The 16269-nt window shown below is 40.1% G+C and overlaps 1 protein-coding gene across 3 annotated transcripts; it reads right to left on the reverse strand.

Moving 5' to 3' along the window:
- Positions 1 to 1583: 1583 nt before the first annotated feature.
- Positions 1584 to 14344, reverse strand: LOC310916608 (C-C chemokine receptor type 5-like). 3 transcript variants are annotated; one of them, XM_083874284.1, is made up of 3 exons: positions 14221 to 14344; positions 8654 to 8752; positions 1584 to 4978 (listed from the first exon to the last, which is right to left on the reverse strand). In XM_083874284.1, exon 3 carries the CDS (start codon positions 4965 to 4967, stop codon positions 3897 to 3899), a length of 1071 nt encoding a protein of 356 aa, XP_083730410.1. In that variant the 5' UTR covers positions 4968 to 4978; positions 8654 to 8752; positions 14221 to 14344; the 3' UTR covers positions 1584 to 3896. The 3 variants fall into 3 exon arrangements, with proteins under 3 accessions (XP_083730410.1, XP_083730411.1, XP_083730409.1); XM_083874285.1 differs by lacking the exon at positions 14221 to 14344 and adding an exon at positions 9149 to 9294; XM_083874283.1 differs by lacking the exon at positions 14221 to 14344 and having other exon boundaries at positions 8654 to 9134.
- Positions 14345 to 16269: the final 1925 nt, after the last annotated feature.

Genomic DNA, 16269 nt, shown 5'->3' on the forward strand with positions numbered 1-16269 from the left:
GGCTAGGGAGGGGCCTGAAAGAGCGTCTAGTCGCAGCCTCCCCATCCGTGGGCAGGGACACGTCCCACTGAATACCCTATACCCTCTCCTGGCGTTGGACACTGCCAGGGATGGGGCATCCACAACGTCCTTGGGCAACCTACTCCTCACCGCCCTCACAGGAACAAAATTCTTCCCCATATCTAACCTAATTTTACCCTCTCTCAATTTGTGCCCATTACTCTTTGTCCTGTCACTGCAGTTCCTGAGGATAAGTCCTTCTCTGGCTTCCCTGAGGGCCCCTTCAGATAGTTGGTAGTGGGTTTGCAAGGCCTGGTGGCTTCTCTGGGCAGCTGCTGGAAGCTTCCTCCATGTCCAACCCCTGGCAGCTCCAAAGGGACTGGGCCCATTAGGAATGGTAGTAACGCCTCTGTGATAATACATTTAAGAAGAAAGAAAGCCAAAAAGGTGTTGCACAGTGGTAATTGTGGCCAGAGAAGAGCGGAGTGAGCTGGGTTTCTCATCAACCATCACCCCCAAGTCTTTCTTCACAGGGCTGCTCTCAGTCGCTTCTGCACCCACCCTGGAGCTGTGTCTGGCATTGCCATGGCCCAGGCGTAGGACCTTGCACTTCACTTTCATTCTTGTATCCAAGCTGTGGGCAAGAACATCAAATGCCCTCCTTGCAGAGCAGGGTCTGGAATCCTGTGCTGCACTCTTGGCACCTGCCTGCATCATGACAGGGTGACCCTGCCTGTGCATCCAATGGGCCTCCATTCCATTCTTAGTGACCACAGTGGCTTGCTGCTGTTTGCATAATACTGATAATGCCTGTGGCAGGGGGAATCATTCCATCAGAAGATTCTCTTAGGAAAAGAGATCACAGCATCAATTAGGTTGGAAAAGACCTCTGAGATCCTGGAGTCCATCCCATGACCCAGCACCACCCTGTCAACCAGACCACGGCACTGAGAGCCACATCCAATCTGTCCTTAAACACCTCCCTAGGAAGCCTATTCCAATACCTAATCACGCTTTCTGTGAAGAAATTTATTCTAAAAAATGTTTTGAATGAGGAAAGCACCAAAAGCCTGCCTGGAGTGGTGCATGTTTGTTGTCATCAAACTTTACAGTGAGGCCACGTGATGGCACTGTAATCTTAAGAATGAATGGAAGTGTGCGCACAAGTCCACTGTAATTGTTAGATAGTAGCTAGATGACCTAATTACTTAGTTAACTAAATACACTGGAATTCTTTTCTATGGTTATTTATTTTTAAAACCACTAATATCAATCATCTAGGATGAGTATGAATTGTCTGAGATACTGCTTTTGCCATTGATAAATGTAAACAAAATCAAATATAATGACAACCAAAATAGCATATTTATTATTAGATTCTTAGTGACAAGCAGTTAAGAGCACTGGAGTTATCTTGATGGTCCCGTGTTATTTGATTTTCCTAGTTCTTAGTCCACTTGTAAAACCCCAATTTTGTCCTGCCTGTTCTTTTAGTGTTACAAAGAGGAATTTATTTTCCTTTTTCATTCTTCTGGGCTATTCTAAAAAAAAGGGGATGGAGGTGGGAAAGGATCAAGAAGTCTAACAAAAAAGTTAACCAACTTTAATGGATGGTATAATACAAAGTATTATTACAGTTATTGGCAGAGTCCTTAATTGAATATACCAGCAGTGCAACCAAATACTGTGTTTTCAATTGTCTCCTTGAATGTGGATCACAATGCATTGCAGTAGCTGAAATATGACTTGTTTTCATGTGCTGAAGTGTGATCCCTTTCCAGTGAAGTGATGGAATTCATGATAAGCTGCAACTGGGCCACCAATCTCAGTTCTACCTCTTTCTTCTGGAAGATGCTTGTTAGAAAGATCCATGATTAGAGGTCCATGCTGTAGAAGGATCAGGGCAGTTTTGAGATGCCTCTCAGAAGGTTTGTCAGTGTGCCCATGCGCGTCTGGTTGTTGTGCTTTGCTGCTGAAGGGCTGACAAAGATGTATTACTGTGTCTGGCATCAAAGCCCTCCTAAGTAGTTTCCTAAAGGCAAGGTCTTGTTTTCAAGACCAAGCAAAAGTTCTTGCCAAGAGCAGAATAAAATATGAAATTGTTTTCATAAATGTATTCTATAAGCTTTTTTTAAAAAGCCAGCCAGACTAGAAGTCATGTATTTGTCATTATGCTGATATATTTACTCATTTTAAAAGCATATACAAAGTCTGGAAAGTAATTGAGCCACAGAGCCTTAAAGAAGACTATGCAGCTGAAAATCTTGTAAATGAGAAGATGTGGTATATTTCTGTTATACTTCCCATGTAACATGGATGTTCCCATGCATGTAGTTCCAAAGTGGTGCTTAATATGACAAAATAAAAACCCAAAACAAGTAGTTTGATAAGTAATGATTTCCCTATTTCACTTTCTGCTTTCACAAGCACTTTCCACTGTAAAATTTCTTTGAGACTTCTTGAAACATTTGCTTCTTTGAAAATATTATTTAAAAGGCTGTCTAGAGAAGTTGGGAAACAGAAATTACCTTTCTGCATAGGAATAGTGAACAAAATATTCACTTTTTATTTCCTGTCTATAAAGTTGTCCAATACCATATGTCTTAGGGGAAATATAAGAACTGTTAGAAGGAGAACTTGGCCCAAAATAATTAATACTGTGATTATGGTATGTTCTTAAGCACCTGAGTAGCCGAACATTTGTTTCATGTTTTCTATGTGTTCCCATGGTTTACAGGTTCTGAGCTTTATGGAGAATCAGTCACATTTAATGACTAGTCTTACTAATTATGGAAGCTTTTACTCTCTGTAAAACTCCTAAATGGCAAAACCCCTCCACTGTCACAGCCCCCTAAATGATACCAGCCTCTAAAACAAAAGAGAGATTCTCTGTGCCTTTGACTCTGTAGAACAGAGATTATTTTTACATACTCAGATGGTTTGTTAACTTAAATGTTTGTAACATACACTTATCTCTAAAAACATCGGTGTCAATCCAATACAGAAATCATCTTCACACCTCTAACACTGTTGTGGTTTGGCAGCCATTAAGCCTGCATTCAATTTTTTTTTTAACTTTTTCTGTTATGTAGGCTAAAAAAATAGCAAGCAAAATCACTGCACTAAAAAACTAAAACACTGTTGACTCACTCTTCACATTTGATCCAGCCTGGTTAAAGCTCCATATGAAATACTTTATTTTTAAAATACTGTTACCACACTGATTTTCTGATCAGTTATAGGACATTAGTTTTTTAATTATAGCTCAATTATATTATCTTTTTACCATGAGTAGCATATAAAACAGCAGATGAGTAAAAAAGAGCCTTCAGAAGTATCTAACTCAAAAGTCACTCAGGTATTAGTAGTTAAAACTATTATGAGAAAGACCTAAGTGGTTAGGACTCAACCATCAGCAAAGGAAAATATACCATGAAATATCAGAGTCCATTCTAAATGTATAAATTTTTCCATTCCATACTGTATGACCTTAGGAATATATCTTAGTATACCTTAGGAATTTAGCCTTATTTACAGAGATACACAACCAGACTAATAAAAAATATGACTGAGACTGAGTATAAATGAGTGAGATATCTTGTGTAATGTACAGACAAGAGATGTTTCCAAAGAACCAGTGCAATTTTATAACATCTAATTCATTCAAAAAAATCTATTAGCCTCCTAACTCCAGCCCTCAATCAAGTAACTTGCTACATCCTATTCATGTGTTTACAAATACCCGAGTCTGTGAGCAAATTCAAACTTTGGTAAATATGTATTCTGTGATGTTTTTTGTTAGTTTTTACAGCTGCCTTAGAGACAATATCCAGGAGAGATTCAGCAGGCTTTCATCACAGAGTTGATCTCACAAGAGTCAATTCCATTTTTTCAAATTACAATGCAGCAGAAACTTCTTGTTCTCCAGTAGATTGTGTGTAGGTGGAGCTGGCTCGTTCAGCTGTGTCAGCATAGAAAACAGGACAGTATTTAGACAAGTGGACTGCAATCTGCTTTCGGAAAAAGCTGCGAAGATATTTCCTAAATTTTTCTCCAGCAAAGGCATAAATTACAGGGTTGATACAACAATGGATCATTGAGATTGTTTCTGTCACTTGGATTGCTTTCTGCAGTTTACCATTTCCTTCACAAGTAGAGGTGGAAAATACACCTTGAAAATCACGCAAGAGAAGGCAAATGTTGTATGGTGCCCAGAACAAAAAGTAGATAAACATGATAATAAAAATAAGCCTGACTGCTTTATGTTTCTTCTCATTCCTACATTGCAGTAACGTCTTTATAATTTGTGTGTAGCTGCAGATCATGATTAACATTGGAATAAGAAGTCCCAGGATGTTCATTTTTAAGGTAAGGAATTGCTTCCATGTATTTCTCTGCTCTGATGGATAATGAGCACTGCAAGTATAGCCTGAACTTTCCTTCTGAGTTTTGTGAAATACTACCCCTGGCACAGAAACTAGAACAGCAACAGCCCAAGTGACTACGCTGGCAAGGATGCCATAGGTCACTGTCCTGGCTTTCAGAGCAAACACAGCGTGCACTATGGCCAGGTACCTGTCCAGGGTCAACAGGATTATGAAGAAGATGCCACTGTAGAAGCCAAGGAGGTAGACACCTGACAGAATTCGACAGAGTGCCTCCCCAAAAATCCACTCATGGACTGCATAATAAGCCCAAAAAGGGAGAGAAAATACAAAGAGCAGATCAGAAATGGCCAAGTTGAGCAGGTAGATGTCAGTCATACTCTTCAGCCTCTTGTATTTGACCAGGATAAGGACAACAAGCATGTTGCCTGTCAGGCCAAATATCACCACTAAAGAATAAAGAGGTGGCAAAAATTTTGCTGCAAAGTGCTTTTCCTCGGTTGCAGGGCAAGGCGTCGAATCACTGTAGTCATACTCTATTGTCGATGTCCAGTCAGTGTAGTCTGGGGTTTCATTTCCCATGGTGTATTGGTCTGGAAAGGAGAAAAAGTAAAGACATTAAACCAGAGGAATCTCCAAGCTTTGCAATGAAGAGAATGAAACACGCTGATGTTCTCTCTGAAATGAGTTTCACTGATGAGCACCCAAGCGTTACGATATCAAGAGAATGAAATTGCAGAGCTCCCAGGAAACTCATTCATAAATCTGTGGAGTCTCACTGGTGCATGTTGGAAGTGTGCTGTGTGTCATTTCCCATGTGTACATTGCCATGTGCATTTTTCCTCCCAAGTAGAGATTATCAGCTGTCTGACCTAACCAGAAACAGAGGAACTGTGGGTTGAACCAGTGCCATGGCTATTCTTGATTTAGGTACTGTGTGAGGGACTGGCCTTCTCTTGCAAAGAGTCAGGACAAGGGAGATGACTGTGCAGCAGAGCTGTGAAAGCCCTCAAGCAAGTTCTGCTACACACTGGGAGAGAAAGGCTTGTGTCTGTGATGTCAGCCCCTCCAGTCTCCAAAGCCTCCCCTTTTCCCAAGTCCCTAGTAGGATTGTGAGCCAGATGCAGAAGCATAGACTTGTGATCTCTGAAAATCTCAGGACAACTGTCTTCTCACAGACCCCCAGAGAACACGGAAGAATTCCTGTGTGTCCCGTGAGAAGCTGGGCAGATGATTTTGTGAAGATGAGTGTCAGAGGGACCAGAAGTGCTTGCTGGTCACCTAGTGAGGAAATGCAACTGATGCCTTTGGTAGCCACTCAAAGAGAGCTACTTGCTGTCTGGTTAAAGGCCTGCTCTGTCTTCCTGCACCATCATGACTGCTTTTATCAGACACTTCATGGCAGACTGTTGCCTGCTTTTGTCAGACACTTCATGGCAGACCATGGCACAGTGTTGGTTTGGAAATCAGTCTTTTCCTGGAAATGTCGTGCCTGTTCTTAGACAAAGGCAACAGTGCTCTCGACCCAATGCAGAAGAGTTCAGGCAGTGCATCTGCCCCAGCTTGCTGTGTGGTCCCTGAGCGCTCATGTCGTGCACCAGTGTTCAGTCCTTTCCTGAATGAAGTTTTTTCAGTGGTGTGGTCTGCCCTGTATGATTGCAGGCATCTTTTGCAGAGACCACACTCTCAAAACCACCACCATTTCATTCATTTCTGTACTTGAGCTCTGCAAGTCTAAATGTCACTGAAGAAACTCAGGCCATGCTGGAGTGACTGAGAGACATGGCCCTGCTCTGCATTTTGGTGCAAGCTCATAGTGGTCCATTCTGACTTAGAGCTTGTGAAATCCTCAAAGCATGCTTTGCACCTGTAGACAAAACCTCTCAGGTGAAAGGACTATTTTCTGCTGTAAAAACAGATTGCTTAAAATGCCAGTGTCCTTAATCTGTGTCAAAGTAGTTGACTTTGCTATACCTAACCTGAGGCCTTGGGGACGGGGCTATTTGCTAGGTCTGTGACCTTAAAAATGAGGTTCTGCTGCCAGCTCCTGATGAAGATTCTTACGCTGCACAATGCAGATATGCATCTGTCCAAAAAAGAGGAAGTTTTGTTGGAGCAAAATCTGCACCTTGTACAGAAAGAAATGCTGCTTTTGCAAAACTTTTTCATGCTCTTTCCCCGAGTTTTTGAATCTGGCTACCAGCTCTGCTCCTAAGAATAATAAGAATGATAACATCCATGTTCAGACATTACTCTGGTACGTTGAGTACAGTGTAAAGTTTTCTTTTGAAGAATGAGGAGTAAGAGAATATTAGCAAATTGTAATTGTTTGGGTGTCAGCTTTGCCTAGATACAATTTCTTGAAGACAAATAAGTGCTGTCAACCTCTTCAAAGACTGTCTTTTAGGAAACTCTGACGATCTCTGTGAAACAGTTTTTTTTCCATAGTCATACTAACTAAGTAGTTATTATAATGCAGCAGTATTGGTTTTGTTGGTAAAGGAAGTGACTGTGGCTCTGTCTGTTGTCAGTAAATAACTTGATTTTAAAGTAGTTAAGGGTTTATATATCTTAAGTACTTTCAGCAGCACTGAAAAAAAAAGTGAGATTATAAAACACTCTTTGGTTTAAAACATTAAATTCTTTACTTCAAAACATGACGAGACTTGGGCATTACCCAAGTAAATATTTAAGATTTCCTTCAACTAGACCTGCTAAATCCACGTTGCATGCCCTGACAGTACATCCCTGCACATAGGTAAATATCCTCATTTACAATGTGTCAGCCATGCTGTATGCTGGGATTGTGGGATGAGTGTCAGACCCAGCACTTCCTGTCTTGCTCATTTTGCACCTGTGGAATGGTCATGCATAAATATAGGTATGAAAAACAACTAAGTCATAAACCCAGACTGGGATTTTATGAGTAGCTGATTGATAGGATTCATGCAAATATCATAGCAAAATGCTGCCTTGATATTACTGTGATAATTCCTTTTGTGACAGACCCTTCTTCCCATTAACTGCCATCTTCATGCCTTCCCTCTTTTCCCCCTGCCTTCCTGGAATGACTACCACATCTTCCCTGCATCTTGTCTTCTTCCTTACAACCCTTTTTGCATGCTTAAGTTATGGCACTTTTTTTGAGCAGTTGCTTCTGCTAACCAAGCCCCCTTCCTCTAGCCCAGCCTTTGCTTCAGAAGTTTCTCTGCAAAAGTATTTACTACTCTGAATTGTGTGTAGTATCCAGCACATGATGACAATGGAGACTAAAAATACTAATTCGGAAACCAGAAAAAAGAACTGTAAGCAGGTTTGTGCTTTATCCTATAATCTTGATGTTTCAGGAGACACTGTTGGCTACTGGCTAGAATATTTCACTGGCTTAATCAGTTCACCTAACTAGAGCAGGTTGAGAGAGATCTGCCTCGGCTTATGTTTCCTGATAATTAAAAAACCCCGAAAGGTACTCAACAAAGATCTCCGAAGAAAGGATATTTCAAAAAAAAGTCTATATTATTTTGAGTACAGTTTAGATAAATTCAATATTTCTATTGCAGAAACCTGCAATCTGCTATAAAAATTCTGTTGCTCTGCTTGAGACTAGCAGTCATGCATTTTTTTAAAAGAAAGGCTCACAATAGAAAAGAGGAGTAAACTCGCGTAACTTTTCATGGTAAGTTTCAGGTCACAGCTTTCTGTGTTTTAGGAGGCAAAGATTTTATTAAAGTGAGTTTCAGTTCATTTACATAATCCCATAAAATGATAATAATTATAACACTGTGGCAAATGGAGGTAAAGTGCTAAGTTATGCTGTGTGTAAATAGGGTCCAATGAATCAGTGTCTAAAATACAATACTAGTTTTTCTGTAGTCATCCCGTGAGAAGCAAAAGTACTCTGAAATAACTCAACATTCAAACAACTGTTTTGTTTTGAAGTAAGAGTTTTAAGATCCATATTTCCATCATTGCACATCATTTTCAGAGACAAAATCAGGGAGGCATACTCCATTACATTTCTTACTCAGATCAATCATTGGAGATTTATTTCTTTCCTTACCTGGATCCTCTGCTCAAGTCGTTTAGTGATTTTGTCCTTTAAAACTAGTGTATTCCATTTAACATATATTATGCATTTTACCAGGGTAATTGTTAAAGAAGAGTACACTGGCAGGATTCCACTAGTATGTTGCACTTCAGACATCACACTACCTAAATAGCTACTAAATGTTAAAAAAATAATAAAAAAAGAGGCAAAGATGACTTACCATGTATCTTACGGTGCAGGTGATGTCCTGTATTATTACAACACAAGTAATGCTAAAATTACTTGTCTGTCACAAGATGAAGGTCAAAATCATCTCTTCCTGTGTGAAGAAGGATGTATCAGTTTGAAAACTTCTAGCAAAAAAAATTGTTCTCATTTAAAAAAAAAACATGAAGGAGCAGTTCTCTGGTTCTCTTTTTTCTAAAAATGGGTCATCAGACGTTACTTTTCTAACTCTTGAGACGTGCAGATATGTTGAAATTCTAGAGGATCCTCCTAGGGAGTTGAAGTTTCACAACCCATAGCAGTAGTTTTAGAAGAAGGGTTTATATAATAATTTTGTCTTTTTCTTTTAGAGAACCTGTTTGAATCAAGAACAGTTTACACACAGTTCATCCCTTTACATTTTTTAGTAATTAAATTTCTTTTATGTTTTTCTGTCCTTTAAAAAAATGTTGCGCCTTTGAATAAAGTTTATGCTTCTATTCAGAATTACCTGCACTTTCTGTTGTCTTGCCCTGAGTTGCAGTCCTTATAATTCAGGATAGTTGATCGATCCTATTTTTCTTTTATCTGCTCTTCTGGACTGTGTTTTTTATTTTAATCCATCTCATAAGACTATGACTTAGTCTGTGTAGTGAGTCTCACCTTTTCAAACAGCACTGTTAATTGTGTTTTGGAATTAAGCTTTTGAAAAGCCTGATAAAATCTGATCTCTTATCAATTTCCTTCCTCATAGCTGATTCCTCTGAATTTTAAACTGAAGCTGCACTGTGAGCAGCTTTCTAGATCCTTCTGGATATCAAAAAAATGACAGAGGACGTAAGAAAAATAGAGAAAGCAGGAAAGGGATGGTGTCTTACCAAATACCAGAGAACCCTTTAGAGTGAATCCCTGAGAAGATACTTGATAAAGTACAGCCCCCTTCCTCACCCTGACATCTCTTGGGTTCTGGAGGATCTCACCCTATCCATGAAGGCACTAAAGGGATGCCTTTTCTCCACTCACTCCTTGGTATCCTTAAAGGATTTTAAAACACAGAAAGCACAATGATGTCTTTCTTTGGATGCTGCCATTCCTTAACAGAAGTCAAGGGAATCACGACTTCTGAGTTATCCCTCAGATCTGTTGGGGGATGGTAAAGAGTGAAAAACTCAGTCTCTTTTCCTTGTCAACCCTTCTCTGCATGAGGGACTAATCTTTATTCCATAGTACAAATGAATTTTTCTCTTCCTTTTCTAATCAGCTGTTCCAATTAGCTCTTTAAAGGCTGGCATCCCTGGGTCAAAACTAAAGGACCCTGAAGGGTATTCTAAGGGTATGTTCACTCCCCTTTGCATGGTGGACTGACCATATTAAACCCCCTGCACAGTCAGTGGAAATAGCTGCTTCTAATACTGTTTCCACTACACTTGAAACAAGTTCCCAATTTCTGCCTAACTTTCCTGGATAAAAAGTTTTGCTTTCATCCTGAATTCTTATAGCTCTGAAACAACTGTCAAATTATTTTTTCAGTATATAATTTCTAAAAAATCTACATACTAAAATTAATAGGTATTTTAAGTATCTCTTCATAAGGCCAGCATTGGTTGCTGTATGTTACATGTTACTTAACCCACTGGAGACTCAAAACCCTTTCATAATTTCACATTATAGGAACAGGGGAAACAGTCTCAAACCTGTTGCTGGACTTGCCTGGTTTTCATCAAGCTTTTTAATTCTGAAATATGTTCCTGCAAAACTTACCCACAACATTTCAACTAACATTAATACCAACAACTACCCCTTCTACTTAAAACTAAGACCTGTGGTAAGTTGGTCTTCAGAAGTATTCTCTTGTTCCCACAGATTTATTGTCTTTATTAACGTGTTTGATTTTGTTGAATATATCTTTTAGTTCCCATAGCTCAGTCTGGTCAGCAAGTACAGTGTGGCATGTTATTTGCTGATGAAGAGTATTGCACACCAACAGAGGGCCTCTGCCACTCATGGTTATAACAGCTGAATAAGGGGAATGCACTTGGTCTGCTCACCAGTTGCATCTTACAGCTGGATGAGAGACTCCCAAGAGAGAGTGTTAATTGCTGTGGCACTTGGTAGCCCAAATACTGGGTTGTGACTTTATTGTCAGCACCTGCAGGATATCTATAATTAGCTTTACCCCAGCTGCAGATAAGCAGAGCTGCTGGGAGGCCAGATTTGGTTAGGTCTTGCATGTGTCTGCAAGCCCTGTCCTCTTGGGCTGTTTGTGGGGCACTGAGTGATGCGCTGTTTATCACCATAAGGACAAGATCTTTCCTGCAGGAATTGGTTTCCTATTCGGCCTGAAATTTCAACACACTAATCTGGGACTGACCATCTTAATGCTGTCTTACCTCCTCTTCCCTGCTGCCTCCATCTTGTGTGTGTGAACACAGGTATGGACAGTGCAAGCAGCACATCCAATGTTGCAAGTCAGATTTTTTTCAGCTTTTCTCAATCCCTTACCAAGCATTTCTTTGAATAAGTGCACTGCTGTTTGTCATGAACATCAGCGGATTTTGAGAATCTTTACCAAAGCTGAACCTCATCATTTACCAAGAAATTGAAGCTATTGTTCAATAACAAAATTGATGATTCAGTGGGTTGATATAGCTTTGAATTTTACCTCTCACAGTTTTCGTTCAGAGATGAGTGGGAGTTATGTTTAGTGGTGTGATGCTCCTTCCCTCCATAAAGATATTTCTGGAATGGAAGTGAGCTACATTCCTCATCTGTGGGGCTCAAGTTGATGTACTCAGCAAGTGTGCAGCCATGTACACTGTTAAATCAAGCTGCATTTCTCAATCTCTCCTATCCAATGATAGGATTTTTGATTTTTTGATTTTTGATTATTTGATTCATCTTTACAGTAATCAGCCCATCACACTGAAGTGTCTGGTAGCTGAGTGGTATGGCATTCCCAGAGGAGATGCTGTAATTTATGTGAAAATTACAGCAGTACTAAGCCAGCTATTGGGACACATACCAAAAACTAACGTACCACTGTGATACATATAGGCCATCAAGTATAATCATGGGTACAGAAACTTGAAAATTCAACTAACAGTTTCCATTCAAGTTATTGCAAACTTGCACCACTTGAAGAAGAAAGGCTGGGGGGAAGAAGGAATCCTAGGACAGAATGACAAATACCTTTCTCAGGTATAGACAGTGTGATAGAGTATAACAGTCTTATTAAAAGTCTATCACTACAGCAAAGATTAATCATTTTCATCGGGAGAGGAGGTCAAATGAAGACAAGTGAACACGAACTAGATGAATCTTTGTTACTTGTTGTAGTCACAACATCTGTGTCTAAACTAGGTTAGTATTAGCATGTATTTTATTTCATCAGTAACAAGTGTCTTTGTCTTGAAGAGGCTGAATAAAGGCATCCAGCTCAAGCTACTTTATTGCTTAGGCTATTTTTTCTTACCAGCCTTCTCTTTCAGGCTCTCAAGTTCTGGTGACTCATCATTTGAGCCACCATCACAATCACACCCAATCTTAACATCTGCGAGGTGTATTCTTATGGGAAGAACAGGGGAAAAGAACTATGTACCACACCCTAAGATTTGTATCATAGAGACTAAGTGAGAAACACAAAACAATTCGCACATAGGTGTAAAAGAAGATGGGTTACAAAACCAAATTCTGGAAGACACAAACATTTCTAAAGCTTAAGATTTCTTCACATTGTTGTTTATTGTCAATAACGTCAAAGGTTTGGGGCTTTTCACTTATTAATCTTAGGCTGTTTCTTCTTGTAAATCTGGCACATATGTCATACATTGCAGCACATCCTATCTCTATTGTCATGGTATTATTTTTGTTTTGGCTTTCTCCAAGCTGCTCTTACTGAACTATGTTTTCTTTTGCATGGAGGAAAAGAACATTGCTTCCCTCTACTATTTTATCCAGGTTTCTGATGTATGGTCTCCCAGTTTATAGATAAAGGGTTGTCATTATACAGTATATTTTACTTTTGGGCCACTGTTAGGCATGTCACAAAATTTCATCTCTCAGAAACTCATTTTTACATAGGCCTTTAATTCACACACCTTCGGATTTTTTGAAATACATTTATAGTACATAAATTCTAGGTCTACAGTTTGGTGTTTTGGGGCTATCTCACCTGTGCATTGGATATGCTCCTCGTGTGTACCTGTGACTCCTGGACCTTTTATCAAGCAGGCTGGGAAAATCACACACGGAATTTCTTCCCAGTGAAAACTAGGTCACACAAAGAGTGAACAGAGTCTGTTTGATGACATATGTCATCATCAAAGTATATGCCACTCAGGCAATAAAATAGCTTGAAAGCATTAAAAATTCACCAAAGTATAGTACAGGATAAATAAAAGAACTTAGTTAAAATGAAGGAAAATCCAAACATGCAGGAACCAAAATCTATAACCTGAGAAGTAAGGACAGGAGGACTCTAAAATCAAGCTACAAAGAAAATGAAACTGTTGATAAAGCCAAAGAAGTTTGCTTAGTCATTAACAGAATAAAATACCTGCCGATAGACTATGATTGCCTCTTACTCACAAAACCCCCTTCTTACAGAGCATGCAGGGTAAAGGAAGTGTGCACTCCCTTAAATGGAGATCAGAGAATGCAAAGCCAAGGACTTCAGCTTCAGGTTGGTACATATGAGGGAAACTGTTGGGAAAGATGGGACAGGAAGGGCTTGCAAAATGATTGTCTGGTAAGAAATACTGGATATGTAAAACCTGAGAGTGAAATAGAAATGAAGGCCAGCTTTGAAATGTAGGCACAGCAGGGAGGAAGATGGTGATTAGCTGGAGTCAGGTTGAAGGACAGAAAACAAAAGGACCCAAGAATGTAGCCAGCACCCCCACAGTAGCCCCTCTCCACCCTGCCAAGGCATCAGGGAAAAAGTAGATAAGAAAAGTAGTCTTTAGAGTTTAGAATATAGGATGATATGGTAATAATAAGTAGTTCTCATAGGCTGCATGCAAAGTTTGTAGGTTTTGTATCTTATGCCGGTTGGTCATTGTAAATTAGAATATTCAACACAAAAGGAGATATAATGTATTGTAATAAGGGTCCTTGCTCTCTTACTCTTCTACCTCTCTCACCTCTTACTCTGACCTCTTTCTTGCTCTTACCCCTGTCTTACCCCTCTTGGGGCTTCCCTTCAGCTGAGGCTGGTGGCTGAAGGCAGGCCCTCTTTACCCACAACCCTTGCAATAAAACCATGTGTTTCTAGAATATCTCAGGTCTGCAGAGTTCCTTCTCCCTGCTGTCCATGGATGCTCCTACAAGAAAAGTAATTTTTTTTATTGTTCAAAGCATATAAAAATGAACATCTGGCATTTTGGAGGTGCACTAGTTTTGTGGATTCATGACCTAGCACCCATATCTGCCCAGATATAAAAGAAAAAAACCCTCAGCTGGATAGATGTACTGGCTTCTTGCACATCAGGTGAAAGAATCCATGTTCAAGACAACACCAGCCCCTAGAAACCAGAAAGTACTTTCAAGAGTCAAAGGTTAGATATAGTCTGTAGTTGTCCATACCTTATATTAGTGTCCCTGCAAGGTATGTCCAGATGGACCTTTTACTTCCATCCATTTGGTTTCCATTCCATTCAAAAAGTCTGGTATCAGGATAGGTTGTATTGCTCGTGTTATATGGGTAACATCCTACTGGCACAACCCTGTAGACAATTCTGGAGAGCTGAGTGTCATTTGAGGTTTGTGCAGTTTTGCATATTGGCCTATATTTCTAAAAATGCTGCCCTCCTCTATCTCAGTGTCGGGGTCCCTTCCCAGGATTAGTCATTCCAGACTTCAAACATTCAAACCAAGATTGCTCTCGCTGTCACCAGATGTGCAAAACGTCTTGGCAAACTTTGACAAACTTTTTAAAAATCCTCCTATTCTTTTTTTTTTTTAAATAAAGTACAGTTCTGGGTAGGCAAGTGTCACCAGAATATGGGTACAAAGCAATGCCTGCACTCCTTTGTTCTGGCCTGGTTGCTATAGATATCCTAAATGCACCAGAATTTTCAGGTTTGGGTTTTTTTTCTCTGTTATCTTAATTGTTTTTATTACTTTATTAGGGAGTAATGCTTCTGAGGCCCCAGTGACCACACTAAACACTTCCTAGTGAAGGCCAGTAGGTATCAGCAGTTGAAAACAGCAGCAAAATTACATTTCAAAATGAGCAGTATCTCCCTGTTGTGTCATTTAACCTGGCCAGCGTCATCTTATTCTCCTGACACTTTCTTTGTTTCTAATGAACTGCAACAAAATACCATGTTGTGGGGTTGCAGGATTTTGTTTAAAAGTTTCATTGTAAGTTTAGTATAGTTTTAGGTACCCAAGATGGGCCTCCTGTCTTGGAATTCTTTCTTATCATAAGTTGATAAAGGTTTCTGTGCCGTCTCTGGTTTTTGCCCAGAGTGTTCCCTATTGGTCCTTTCCCCATGATATTCCCTGCCCATCCTTTCCAATGTATCTTTTTTCTCTCTGTCCATCACTGGAATTCTTATCTCCAAGGTCCAGAAACTTTGAGGAGATCTGGCCAGTGGTTGGCAGATGCCCCAGGGACCCCTCCCCAATTTACCTTTGATTTGTTACGAGTTATGTAACCCAGTTGGCATTTATTGTTTTGCTTTGTTCTATTGGTTTAGAGTTTGTACCCACCCCTTTAATTTGTCCTGGACAAAACCCCCCCTGGAGCTCAGCTGCGGGGTCTCTCCTGAGGCACCAGGCCTGAGTTGAGGGGTTCCCCTGAGTTCCCCAATAAACCTTTGTTCCCCTTACCTCTGAGAGTCCCCTCTTTCATTTATACCATGGCCGTGGCAGTGAAGGTTGGGGTGCTGCAGAGCCAGGAACTCACACATCAGTTCTGTTGAGGTGTATCAGAGCTGACTGGGCGGTCCAGCCGAACTGCGGGCTGACCAGGGAGATACGCACCCCAACACCATCTAAATTTGTCCTTATATTCTTTATATTTATGCCTCCTGTAATTTTCACTGGAAGGAGAGATGTTTATTTTGGAGCTTCATAACTGAAAGTCTTTCTTATCTAAGCCTCTTAAGGTTCTGCCTAAAGTATTTACCTCTGGTCTTCCCATTTGTTTGGCAAGTATTTTCCAAGTGTCTGTTAGGGCTAATAAAGTCATTCCTCATTTTTTCCTATTTATCCATTTCCATCTACTCCTCTTCCTTTATACCCCATTTTCATTTATCTTATATGAAATATGTACACATAAGGTTACTATTGGGTTAACAAACAAGAGAGTCTTATGACAGGAACATCCCTAGGTACTGGTTACCAAAATTTCACTATTTATCTTTGTCCATCATATACTTACCACAGACAGACCAATGGCAGTGATTAAAAACCTAGTGGTTTCTTGTGGGTGCTGTTCAGCACTCAGCAGTACCACCAGACTTCCTTTTGCCCTTTAGGAAGTCTGCCTGACAGCTGGCAGAGTTATCTTTTGCTGTGTGGGATATTCCTCCCTATATGTTTCTGAGCATGTGGCAATAGCATCCTAACAGGAAGGTTGGACTCTGTCCTGTTCAGTGCATAAACTAGACTGTGTGATTGGTTTTG

The sequence above is a fragment of the Zosterops lateralis genome, assembly GCF_965231275.1.
Source record: "Zosterops lateralis genome assembly, chromosome: 1".
NCBI lineage: Eukaryota > Metazoa > Chordata > Aves > Passeriformes > Zosteropidae > Zosterops > Zosterops lateralis.

What these genes read in the sequence shown, in the direction of transcription:
- LOC310916608 (XM_083874284.1), bottom strand. Translation starts at nt 4,967, where the DNA reads ATGGGAAATGAAACCCCAGACTACACTGACTGGACATCGACAATAGAG.